The 12,398-nt window shown below is 42.1% G+C and overlaps 1 protein-coding gene across 1 annotated transcript in view; it reads right to left on the bottom strand.

Annotated features, from left to right (window-relative positions):
• The window catches only part of LOC114042653 (heparan-alpha-glucosaminide N-acetyltransferase-like), a 354,161-nt gene that overhangs the window by 57,210 nt on the left and 284,553 nt on the right, over positions 1 to 12,398 (bottom strand). Inside the window, exon 14 of the mRNA XM_027861344.1 lies at positions 11,619 to 11,705. Within this exon, the coding sequence (XP_027717145.1) occupies positions 11,619 to 11,705 (87 nt within the window). The remainder of the gene's footprint in view (positions 1 to 11,618; positions 11,706 to 12,398) is intronic.

Genomic DNA, 12,398 nt, shown 5'->3' with positions numbered 1-12,398 from the left:
TGGAGGGAAAAAAGTCATCTCCTAGTAGCTGTTTGTCTGTTGATAAACTGAGCTAGGCTGGTGCTCCAGACACAGTTTTGTTGCTGCGCCCTTCTTCAAAGTCTTACCAGCTTTCCAGAACTCTCCAGTGTTTGCCCACCACTCCTGCAGCCTTCAAGGACCCACAGTATGCTTTATGAAAGCCCAATCTGAAATTCAACTTACAAAAGAGAAAAATCAAGGGGAAATTATTTCTTTAAAATGAAGGAAGGTTTCCTAGCATATTTATACCTATATTTACAGACCACAAACAGGGCTTTGAAGGCAGAGAAACCTAGAGCCAAAGTGTAAAATGTTTAGGAACTGTGGCAATAGAAATGAAGATAAAATACCTCAGAAACTATGTAAATTGGAAAAAAGTGAGTACAGCTTGCAAATATTTGACTGACAAGCCACTTTTCAGGAGCACAGCTGTTGGACAGAGTGCTGAAGAGAGTCACATGCCCAGATTTTCTCTGAGGACAGAAGAGATGGATGCCCCAAGAGATTTAATACAAGCTGCCTTCCCTGGTGCAGACCAATGGGTCAAAATAACATTCTTTGATGTATTCTGAAGACTTTGTGCAAAAAGCCTGGATTAGTTCTGGCTACACTTTTCAAAATGGAGACACTTCTCAAAGTGCTTTCACTCAATCCATCAACAAATATATTTTGAGGATCCATGAAAGTCATCCCTGGGCTAGACACTTCAGGGGATTTGATAATTCAGTTCTACTTAATGACCCTATTAAGCATTCACTAAAATGAAGAGAGTTCCACTAGGCACAATGGGGGTAGGTGGTGGAAGGGGATGTGCAGAGAAGCAATACAGACTTTGCCCTCACCGAGTTCATAGCTTAGAAAGGGTTATGACATACATATATAATTAGGATACAAAATAAGTTACATTTGCACAATAGAACAGAAAATTAAGTTCTATTTGAGGTCTTTAGAAGGAAAGACAATAGGAGCATAGAACTAGAACTGGAAGGGATATTAGAGCCATCTAATCTAATCCCCTTTATTTTACATATGAAGAAACTGAGTCCCAGGGATATTAAATGACTTGTCCAAAGTCACAAGGGTAGTGGGCATCAGAAGTGGGATTTGAACTAAGGTCCTCTTACTCTGGAGATAGTAGTCTCTCCAATATCAAACTGCTTCCCTACCTGAAAACCAGAAAAACAAAGTTATTTACTCAAGATCTCTTAAGTAGACTCATAAATCTAAAGCTGGACTCCCAAACCAGTCCTCATGACTTACTGATCAGAAAAGTCTTTACAAAGGATTTGAGCTGAACCTTAAAGGGTATATAGGTAGTATTTCAACAAGCAGAAGATGAAATTTCAAGAATATTGGGAATAGTGATTGTTAGGGGAAGGATGGGGAACTGGAAGTTTGAGATGTATATGTGGGATGACCTGGGTTTGAATCTCAATGACCTTGGGCAAGTCACTGTGTGACTGGGAGAAGCTATCATCCTTGGCATTCAGGTTCCTTATATGTAAAATGATGGAGGTGGACTAGATAACTTCTCAAGTCCCTTCCAGCTCTAACACTATGATTTTGTGATCTGAAAGGTAAGGTAGTGCCAGTTGTTGAAGGGCATCAGATGCCAGTATAAGGAACTGGTTTTGTACACAACAGGAAACCATTAAATGGTTTTGATCAGAAGGATGATAAGATCAGATCTGCAAGTCAAGAAGACGGGTATAGGACGAGTCAGAAGGGGAAATAGAGTGGAGGAAGGCACGGAGTGTGCTGATAAATATTTAACAACCATCTCTTGGGGGAGGGATGTACAAAGTAGCCACTTTTAAGTTTAATATGTGTTGTTAGCACTTTCTTAAGTCTGGTAAATTAAAAAAAAACAATAAATCAAGCTTTGATTTGTAGTTTTTGCTAATTTCCAAATTGTAAATGCTTATACTGACAATTTAAGTAGAGGCTATTGTGAGAGAGGGTTAAAACTAACTTCAGCACATCCCTGAGTTAAATTCAAGAAGCATTTATTAAGTACACACAGTGTGATGGGTATTGAGAACATGACGATGAGAATGAAATGTCTCTTCCTTCAAGAAGCTCATCTTCTGGACTGAAAGGCATCAATGAGAGCCTGTGCTTGGGATGGTGGGGGTAGTAATGGAGAGCAGGGGAAGAATATGAGAGGTGTTATAGTGTAGGAGTGGAAATAACTGGGCTTATCAACCAGCTGAAGAAGGGAGTTAAGGGAGAGGGAAAAAACCAAAATGGCATCAAAGTTTACCATAATGGGGACTGACTGAATGGTGTCATATGGCTGGCCAGTGTCAGAACTGGGTTTAGAACTTGCTAAATTAAGTGTGGTCTGTCAACTACACTACAGATGTAATGAGAAACACTGTGAATTTAAGGTTTTGATTAGATTAGTCACAAAGAGTAACTTCTAGGGTTGTAGAAGTAAAACTAAGATTATTAGGACTGGTAGGGGATGATCTTGCTCATTTAAGGGTCTGCATATGAAGGTTCCAGAAATGTGACTTAATAGCCAAAGGGGCATTGCCCCGCACCTTGAAACCCACATCTTATGGGTAATGAAAAAGACACCTAAAAATAAACTAGTTCTGTACTAAATTGGAAGCTCTGTGAGGGCAGGAACTGTATTTTATCTAAACTCCTTACTCTACATATATAACATGTTTAATACATGTTTGTTGGGTCATGACCTCAGAAAATTGATGAAGCCTGCCACCCACCTTTTGGCAGACAGGCAATGGACTAGAAATCAGTAAAAAAAAAAAAAGTGTTTTTTTTTTTTGGTTCAAACCTGTATTTTCAACAGTATGAAGAGTTCCTTTATTGAATCAGACTGACAACCGGTCTGCAACAAATAGCCATAGAGAACTACCCAGAGTGGGTAAGTGACCTGCCTTGGTCTCACAGTTAGTATATCAGAGGCATCCAAGTCTGCCTAACTCCAAGGATAGCCCTCAATCCACTACCCCACATAGTCTTTCTAAGATATGCAGTTGCTGCTCTTATATTTGGTATGCTTTGGGTCAGATACCCAGGTCCATCTAGGCTTCCCCACTTTCTGCCACATGGCCACCCCTTCTGTCGACTCCTGCCATGGTGGGACTCCCAGGAATTCAGTATGGTCAAGTCCCAATTTTATATTTGGGGAACAATTAAATCTAATCCAACAAACAAAATAAGCAATGTGTTTTGTTCTGATGGGGGAGACACAAACCCTGGGTCTGTGAAGTAACTGGGGACAGCTTTGATTTGGCAGCTTAGAAGGCTGCCAAGCAGGTGAGAATGTGGTGAGTGAGAAACGACCCCTTTCAAGCGCTGAAGATTAAAGCCAAGAATGGTGGTGATTGAGATTGTCTAATGAGCTCTCAGAGGAGGGCCCCAGTTGCTGTCTCCCCCTTTGAGTTGTGTGTCACAGATGAGCCTTCATACATTCCCATGGTATCCCTGGAGAAAAGTTACTAATAAGAAATTAAACATTATTTAGAATCCACTTGCAGCTTGAATGAAAAGTTTGGTCTCAGATGTGAATCCTGCTCTGGGAGATTTCCTCTGTTTTCCATGTGATTTCATTTTAAACATACTGTGTAAAACCAAAACAAGGTCATGTGCTAAATAACTGAAATGACCCATCCTGACTCCCATAGAAGATATGAGGAAGCGTGTCTCTCCTTGATTAGAGAGAGGCAGCAGGGAGAGACCATGAGTGAACTATGCTGTATACACTGTTGCATGATGGTACTCTCAGTTGACTTTACTTAACTTTTTTCTTGGTTTCAAGGGAGTACTTTGATGAGAGGAGGAGGGGAGCTAGAAGAGTTGTGATGTTTAGAAATGGGCATCAATAAAACATTTTTTTAAAATGTTTGGCATGAAAATGTGGGCTTTTCCAAGGTCACACAAAATGGGAGGAGCCAGAAGATTTATTCAGGATCACTGAAGGCAATGACCATGACATCTGGCCCCTGATCCTGTGACACTTCCCTTCCCTATATATAGGGTCCTTGCACTCTTAGCACCTTGAGCTCAGAGCCAACCTGAACAGACAGAAACCCCTGGACGTGACAGGAGGAAGGGAGGACTTCTGACTCTTACCTCTTCTCTGCCTGCCTCTAAAAGTCAATCAATAAACATTTATTAACCACCTACCATGTTCCAGGCACTGTGCTAAGCGCTGGGGTTACCAAAAGAGGCAAAAGACAGTTCCTGACCTCAAAGAGCTCACAGTCTCTCTCTCTCTCTCTCTCTCTCTCTCTCTCTCTCTCTCTCTCTCTGTCTTTGTCTCACTCTGTCTCTGTCTGTCTTTCTCTCCCTCTGTCTCTATTTCTGCCTCTCTCCTCTCTCTTCCCCCATCTGTCTCTGTCTTCCTGTCTTAGTTTCTCTTCTCTCTCTTTCCCTCTATCTTTTTCTTTCTCTGTCTTTGTTTCTCTGTGTGTGTCTCTCTGACTCAGTTTCTGTCTCTGTTCTCTATTCCCCCTTTTTTGTCTGTCTGTCTCTCTGTCTCTGTTTCTCTCTCTCTCACACACATATGTATATGTATATGATAAATGGGATGTAATTAAAAGAGGGAACTAAGAGGGGAAGCGAAAGGCTTCCTGTAAAAGATGGAATTTGAGTTGAGATTTAAAGGAAGCCAGGGAAGTACACAAGCAGAGTTAAGGAGGGAGAGCATTCCAGGCCTGGGGGACAGCCAGAGAAAATGTCTGGAGCAGAGAGATGTAGCATCTTGTTTGTGTAACAGCCAAAGCCAGTGCAACTGGAAACAACCTGAACTAGTGACCTTCTTCTCTTCGTCCTGTCACAGTCCAGGGGGCTTGTGACCAGCTTGAGGCCAAGTCAGCTTCTGCCCATTCAGGTCATTTATAGAATCCAGGATCAAAGGATCTTGGAAACATTTAGTCTAATTCCTTCATTTTATAGACAAGGGAAATGAAGTCTTGTCCAGCTCTAGGCACTCTAGAAGTTGCTGGTGGTTCTAGGAGGCTATCACTACTGTTGACATCTCTTTTCATTAACTGAGGCTCCTCTAGCTTATTAGAGAACCTCTTAATTAGCTGAAGGAAGAGAATAAAGCCTTAGTTCATTTTGAGCAGTGAGCAAGATCTCTCACAAAATGTGAGAAATTTTTGTTTTGCAAAAATATGAGAATTTTAGAAAAGAAAACTACTGGATAGGGGAGGGGGGAGGAAGAAGAGAACCAAGGAATAGCTCCTGCCTAAACAAATCAATATTTCACAGAACATGGAGCCTCGGAGCAACAGTCTGCTCCAAGAGAGCCTCCGGCTACCTCCCACCCTCTGTCAGATAAAAAGATCCCCTTGAACCATGCAAGGAGAGTATATACCTAGAAGAGACACACTGGATCCTGATTGCCTCTCTCTCCATACCCTCAGAGTTTAGGACTCGGCCCTCGTGGCACAGGCTGCCCAAAGCCTCAGGATCCTGGGTGCCTTAGTCAGGGAACGGCTTTGACGAGGTCCAGAAACTCTCTATCCCCTCAGCCCCTGTCAACTGAAGCAGCAAATTATCGATAGCCAGCTTCAGCAGAATGCCAGCCCAGGGAAGGGGCCAACCACCAAGCCATGAAACCCAGAACTATAGCTGTCGAAGCAGATAAGGAAGCTGGAATCCCTGAGTTGGGCAGGACCTCACAGATCAGCTAGTCTAAGGGCTGACTCCACAGGGATCCGTTTCCCTCCAATACATCTACGTCACCCAGCCTTTATATTGGGGGTTCTTAACCTGCAGTCCCTGAACTTGGGTTTTAAAAAACATATATTTTGATAACTGTATTTCTACATAATTGGGTTTCTTTGCAAGCCTCTGTAATTTTTTTATGCATAAAAACCCCATGATTCTGAAAAGGGATCTTCTTCACCAGAGTGCCAAAGGGATCTGTCACACACACACACACACACACACACACACACACACACACACACACACACACGTTGTCTTCTTATCTGCATTCAGGTTGATTTCCTCCCAGTACAATGTAAGCTTCTTAAAGGCGGGACTGTTTTCACTTGTGCTTTGTGCCCCTGGGACCAAGTGTAGGGCCTGGCACAAACTCAGTGATTAATAAAATGCTTGTTGATTTCAATTGAATGGGCATCTCAATACCAAACAAATTAGGAATCTCACTACCAAACAGATCGGATCATTCTGCTCTTGGTCAACTCCAATGGTTAGTAAGTTCTTCTTGCAGCATGATTCAGTAGAAAGGACATTGATCTAAGAGAAGGGAGGCGGGGGGGGGGGGAAGAGGAAGAGAGAGAGAGAAAGAGAGAGAGAGAGAAAGAGAGAGAGAGATAACTGGACTCTGGTCTCAGCTTTGCCACTGTGTGACCTGGGCAAATTACTTAGCCTCCCTGGGACTTAGTTTCCTCTTCTGTAAAATGAATTGGTTAGACAAGATGATCTAAGGACTCTTCCAATTCTGAGATTGTACAATTTCTCTATTGAACCAAAGCCCCATCTCCCTGTAACTTCTATTCATTGGTTCTTGTTCTGCCCTCTGGGATGACATAGAATAAGTTCACTCTTTTCATCATGACAGTGCTTTAAATATTTAAGGACAGCTATTACTTTCCCCATAAGTTTTCATTTCTCCGGGATAAACATTCTCCGCTCCTTCTGACATTCTTCGTGTCATATATTGTTCTACACCAATCATTCCATTTTACATAAATCAATCATTATGAAGGCACTCGGCTAGGCACTGAGGATACAAAAACAAAAATGAAACAGCCCCTGCTCTCCAGGAACTTGTGGTCTATCCAGAGAGATCAGATTTACACATATAAGAATATATAATATATATAATACTATATGTATATTCATATATGCATATAGATCTTTTTGGGAGAGAGGACACTAGCCATTGTGGGGGGGGGGCGGTCAGGAAAGGCTTCTTGTAAAAGAGGATGCTCGAGCTGAGTTTTGTATGAAACAAGGGATCCTGAGAGGCAGAGGTGAGGAGTGAGTGAATTCCAGGCATAGAGGACAGTCATCCTGGAAACTATCCACAGAAACACATCACACCAATGCCGGACATTTTAGCTTCTTTGTCTCCAAATTCCCAAGGTACTTGCTATCACTATAGCAAGTCAAAGGGGATTGGGAAGGCTTCCTGGAGACTACTTATGAGTGGAAAGGCACAAGTATATAAACCCAAGTAGGAAGAAGGTGGGGGAGGGATGTGGGTGGCTTAAAGACAATTTTGTTTTTCTCCACAATTTGAGATTATAAATTTAAACGTGAAATTCTACATTTAGATGCGAAAGGGAACTTAGAGCCTGTCTGGGTCAACTCCCTCATTTTACAGATGAGGCAACTGAGGCCTAAAGCAGATATAGTCACTTGCCCAAGGTAAGGTCACATTAGCAGAAAATGACAGCCCTGGCATTTGAATCCCTCCAAAACAGGGGACAAGAGGATTAATAGGAGGAAAACACAAATTAAAGGGTACTTGGAGGATGTCACTGAATCTGAGCTTTGGTGCCATTTTATTTTGGGACAATAATAATCCTTTACATTTGAGTTATAATGAAAATAGGAATGAAAATAGTAACTGACATTTGTATCCTATATTAGAGTTTTTGTAAAGCACTTTATATACATTATGTCATTTGAGCACTTTACAAAGGACTTTCAAATACATTATTGTCCTAGGATAAAATCCAACCCCCTGACTTTGAAGTCAGCTCCCTCTGCCTTCCCAGGCTTATTTTTTTAAATATGTAATTTTTTTTATTTTTCCCCCAATTGCATGTTAAAACAATTTTTAAAATTTGTTTTTATATAAAGTTTTGAGTTCCAAATTCTATCCCTCCCCCCCAAGATAGTAAGTAATCAGATATAGGCTTATTTTGCATCATACCTCTCTTTAAGCCCTCTACCTTCCAGTCAAACTGGCTACCTGCTATTCCTAAAACTTGGCATTCCATCCCTAGTGTCTGTGTCTTTGTAAAGTGTCCCCTAAGCTTGGAATACTCTCCCTCCACAGCCCCACCTCTGAGCATCATTGGTGTTATTCAAGGTACAGTTTAGGGGCCACTCCCTGTGATAAGCTTTCTTTGATATCCTCCCATCCCCACCGGATGTCAATATTTTCTCCCTCTTCAAAATGCCTTTTAGTTGCTTGTAAGAGGCAATGAGAACAGTGGACAGAGAATGCCCTTTGAGTTAGGAAGACCTGGGTTCAAATCCTGCCTTATCTAGCTGAGAACCAGGCTACTTCCCCCCATTATACTTCCATTTGGTACCATTTTCTGTACCCCCTTTATGTATTGTTTCCACCATTAGATTATAAGCTCCTTGAGGACAGGGACCTTGTTTGTTTTTATAGACATCCTCATTGCTTAGCATAGTTCCTGGAACATAGTAAGCACTTAAATGTTTTGTTTGTCTGTCTAGTATGTGCCTCTGACACATACTAGTTGTATGACTGTATACAAGTCATTTAACCTCTCAGTTCCTCAAGCAACTCTTTACAACTATGAATCAGATGCATCGCCAATCTGTATTAGTAGAGGGAGCTTCCTCATTGGGAGTTCCCCCATACTGATGGAACCACAGGTCCAGAACCATCAAAATAGATTCTATATCCTCTAGTAGAATGTTAGGTCATGATCATTATTGTCTTCATTTCCCTAGATCCTAGCATATTGCCTGGCACAAAGTAGGACCTTAACTGTTCATTGAATGGTACAGTAACTCCATAGAATAGGAATCATTATTCCCTACCCTCCTATATCAGGAGAGGAAAAGAGGTTGGAGATGCTAAATGATTTTTCCAAGGTCACTTGGCTTGGATGCAACACAGTCGAGACAAGAACTCATGTCTTCTATCATCTAGTCCAATGGGCTCTAAACTGGATAATTATGGCTTAACCCTAAGGGGGTGCATGACTCACCAATCAGAGGTTGGGATGAATCCCATCCTTCTCACTATAGCAAGTTATGGGGTTTGTCTCTAACATAACCACACCTACCCTTAATCTCCAACATTCCCCCAAATCCACTGTCTCCCTCCACTGAACAGGTGACCAACACCTCCCTCTTAGCTAGGATTATGCAGATGCCAGTGGAAAAATGCTAAACTCCCTATCCTGCCTTCCCATCTTCACTTTGTTGCTATAGCAGACCCTTGCCCCTTAGTGGGTGGGCTCTAGCTTGGGGGCAGTGACTGCTCCAAGAATAAGGACTCCTTCCTCCATTTTCATCTAGGGTAGAACAGAGTCTCTCAGGACGAGTAGAAATGGATTGGTTGTGACGGATTGGATTGTCTCATTACCTTGTCTTCCTTCACCTCCCCCAACCCATCTCTCTTCCAAATTTCCCTATTACTGTTGAGGGAAGCACTTTCCTTCCACTCACCCTGGTTCACTAGCTTAGTATCATTTTCTGCTCCTCATTCTCCTTGACCCCTACATAACCAATCAGTTTTCAAAGCTTGCCATTTCTACCTCTACAACTCTCGCATAGGTCCCCTTCTCTCTACTCGTGCAGCCACCACCTTAGTTCAAGTCCTTATCACCTCTCATCCAGACCACAGTAGTAGCCTTAAGATAGTCTCCCTGCCTTAAGTTTCTCTTTACTCCCGTCCATCACACAACTACCATAAATATTTTCCTAAAGCCCAAGTCTGGCCACGTCACTCTCCTACTCAATAAACTCCAGTAGCTTCCTCCTGACCCTAGACTCAAATACCACTTCATCTATATTTCATTCTTCTAAGATTCCTATGTTGTATAATGTCTGTAATTATTACTACAATCACACATATATACAACATAAATCAGTAAATAGATAAGTATTGTAAAGGACTATTGTCACTTAAAATTGTGGGTGTGCTAAAAAAAATTAACTATTGATGCTCTTTCTACTATTCCATGTTCCCTCTCATGGTTTGAGGATTTGTCTGGGAGTCACGAAAAGGAAGGCTTCATAAAATGGAAGGAAAACATGCTGGGGAGGAAGTGAGGAGATGAGAAATCTCACTCTGGTTTTGTCACTCATTCCTTGATCACAGTGGTAATGGCAAGGATTATCTTGGGCTGTATTCATGGACTTTGGGGTCTGTCAATATCTTGGCTCTGGGCTAAGGAGCAGGGCCTCAGGTTTAAATCTTACTCTGCCTTTGATCTTCCTAGCCTAGTCAATGAAACATCTGATGAGAAATATGTCACTTTTTTTCTGGAGGTCCTTAAATGATAGTCGAATGCTTGACTGCATGAACCAGAACAGCAGGGGAGGGGGGTGGGAACAGGAAAAGAGAAATACCATAAAAGCTGCTTATGAACCACTTAATTTGGTTGTTGGGGAGAAAGAGAGGCTAAATCTTAGTTCCCTGGCAGCTGATGGGGAAGTCATTGGATGGGCTTGGAGTACTCAAGTGATTTTCCACTGATGCTGATGGAGCAGGGAAGAATAGTTCTTAAGTGTTCTCCAGAGCACTATTAGTTACCTAGATACAGGCCTCACTTTGTTTGCTATTCTTTCCCCATTCATCTAGTTGAGTAAGAGAAACATCTCATGCACATCCTGACTGTTGAACACTGTGGCCACTGTCATCCACAGTAAAAATCACTGCCCTTTGGGTTGGGATGGAGTCTGGAGATCTGTGAACACACCATGGTGGGACATATGCTCATACCAGTCTGTGCTTTTAAACCAAGTTTCAACTCACCATTTCTAATGACTCCCTGTGGCCAACTGTTCTAGTAAGCTTTTCCTGATTTCCCTGGTAATGACCTTTCTCCCCCTTTCCCACTGGTCCCCCCATCAAACAACATTTTGTTTTATACTTCTGTATTCTATATACCAGATTAAAAAAAACTTTTTTTTCCCATTAACAAGCATTTATTCTTTTTTCCTTCCTCCCAACTTCCTTCAATTGGGAGAAAAATCCTTATAACAATTATAAATAGTCAAGCAAAACAAAATTCTGCATTAGCCATGTCAAAAAATGATATATCAGATACTTTTATCTATTACGGATTTTTGTATAGGTGTCAGTTCTGTACTAGATTGGAAACACTGTGAGGGCAAGAACTGTATCTTATCTAAACTCTTTCCTCTACATATAATACATGCTTAATACATGTTTGTTGGGTCATGACTTTGAAAGACTGATGAAAAATGCCACTCGCCTCTTGGCAGAGAGGTGATGGACCAGATATGTAGAATGAGCTTTCGGATACAGCCAAGGTGCTGTTCTGTTTGACTTCAGTATTTGTTAAAAAAAAGAGGCTAAAGTTCTATTTGAGGAGGGGTGAGTTAGTAAGTAGATGAAAAAGAAAGAAAAGAGCAGTAATAACATATTTTTAAAATGCACAGAAAACAGAAAAAGCTCAGAAGGGAACATAAACAGGGACATTTTGTTACCACCATGCTTGTTAACTTGACTTAAAGATGAGGAAACATAGTCTTGAAGTGAACTGACTTGCCCTGTGTGAAGTCACCCAGCTGGTGAGAATGAGGATGGGAACCTAGGTCTGGAGCCCTCCCTACTCTTTCTACTACACTGGGCATAAACACCTCTCCACCTTCTCACACAATTATCAGTCTCATTTTCCACTTACCTGAAGTCCAAAGAAAGCCATTACAATGGAGTTAATTGTCCCCAGGATGCCTTCAGGATCAAAGGGCTGTGTTGTCCTGTAGAGTTCCTGAAACACAGGAGGGAACCATTCACATCTGGGACAGGAAAAGAATTGGCTTTTCAATGAAAGCTTCCCTGAGCTCCACTTTCTTTCCCCAGGAACACACAAACTAGTGATTCCATTAGCAAACAGCTTCCCTCTCGGCCTCCCCCCAAATCATCAAACAGGAGGCAGCTGCCTTCCCAAAGCAATTCCCAGTTTCCTCATTTCCTCCGACAAAGTCTTTCAACACAGCAGGATGCTAATGAGGAAGATAACCTCTCTGCCCCCAGCAGAAGGCAGGGACAGCCACTCACCCCAGTCAGGCCCATGATAATCCAGGATGGAGAAAAGCAAGTTGGCAGCTGGAGGAAGCTGACATGGAAAAGGGCACCGCTGGCATATTAATGCAAACAGGGCTAACCTTCAGGAACCACTCTTGATGATTCTGAATCAAGAGACCTTGACCTTGGGGTTCTTCTAGTCCTACTCTGTTGCTAGGCTTCTATGGAAACTGACATGACTTCATCCTCTGCATCCTTGCATTCAAGGGCCTCTCCATATGGTCTCATCTGACCTTGACAACCTTATACCCCATTACTCCTGCCACACAAAACCTCCTCTCCAGTCTGGACAGTCTCCACCTTATTCATCAAGCACCACCCATGGAACACTTCCTCCCAGCTTTGGCTTGTACAGTACTATTTCTCTGCCTGGAAT

Source organism: Vombatus ursinus, unplaced genomic scaffold, assembly GCF_900497805.2.
Source record: "Vombatus ursinus unplaced genomic scaffold, bare-nosed wombat genome assembly UNPS02000749.1, whole genome shotgun sequence".
NCBI classification, from domain to species: domain Eukaryota; kingdom Metazoa; phylum Chordata; class Mammalia; order Diprotodontia; family Vombatidae; genus Vombatus; species Vombatus ursinus.
The sequence above is the reverse complement of the archived record's forward strand: the minus strand, read 5'-3'. Positions and strand labels throughout refer to the sequence as shown.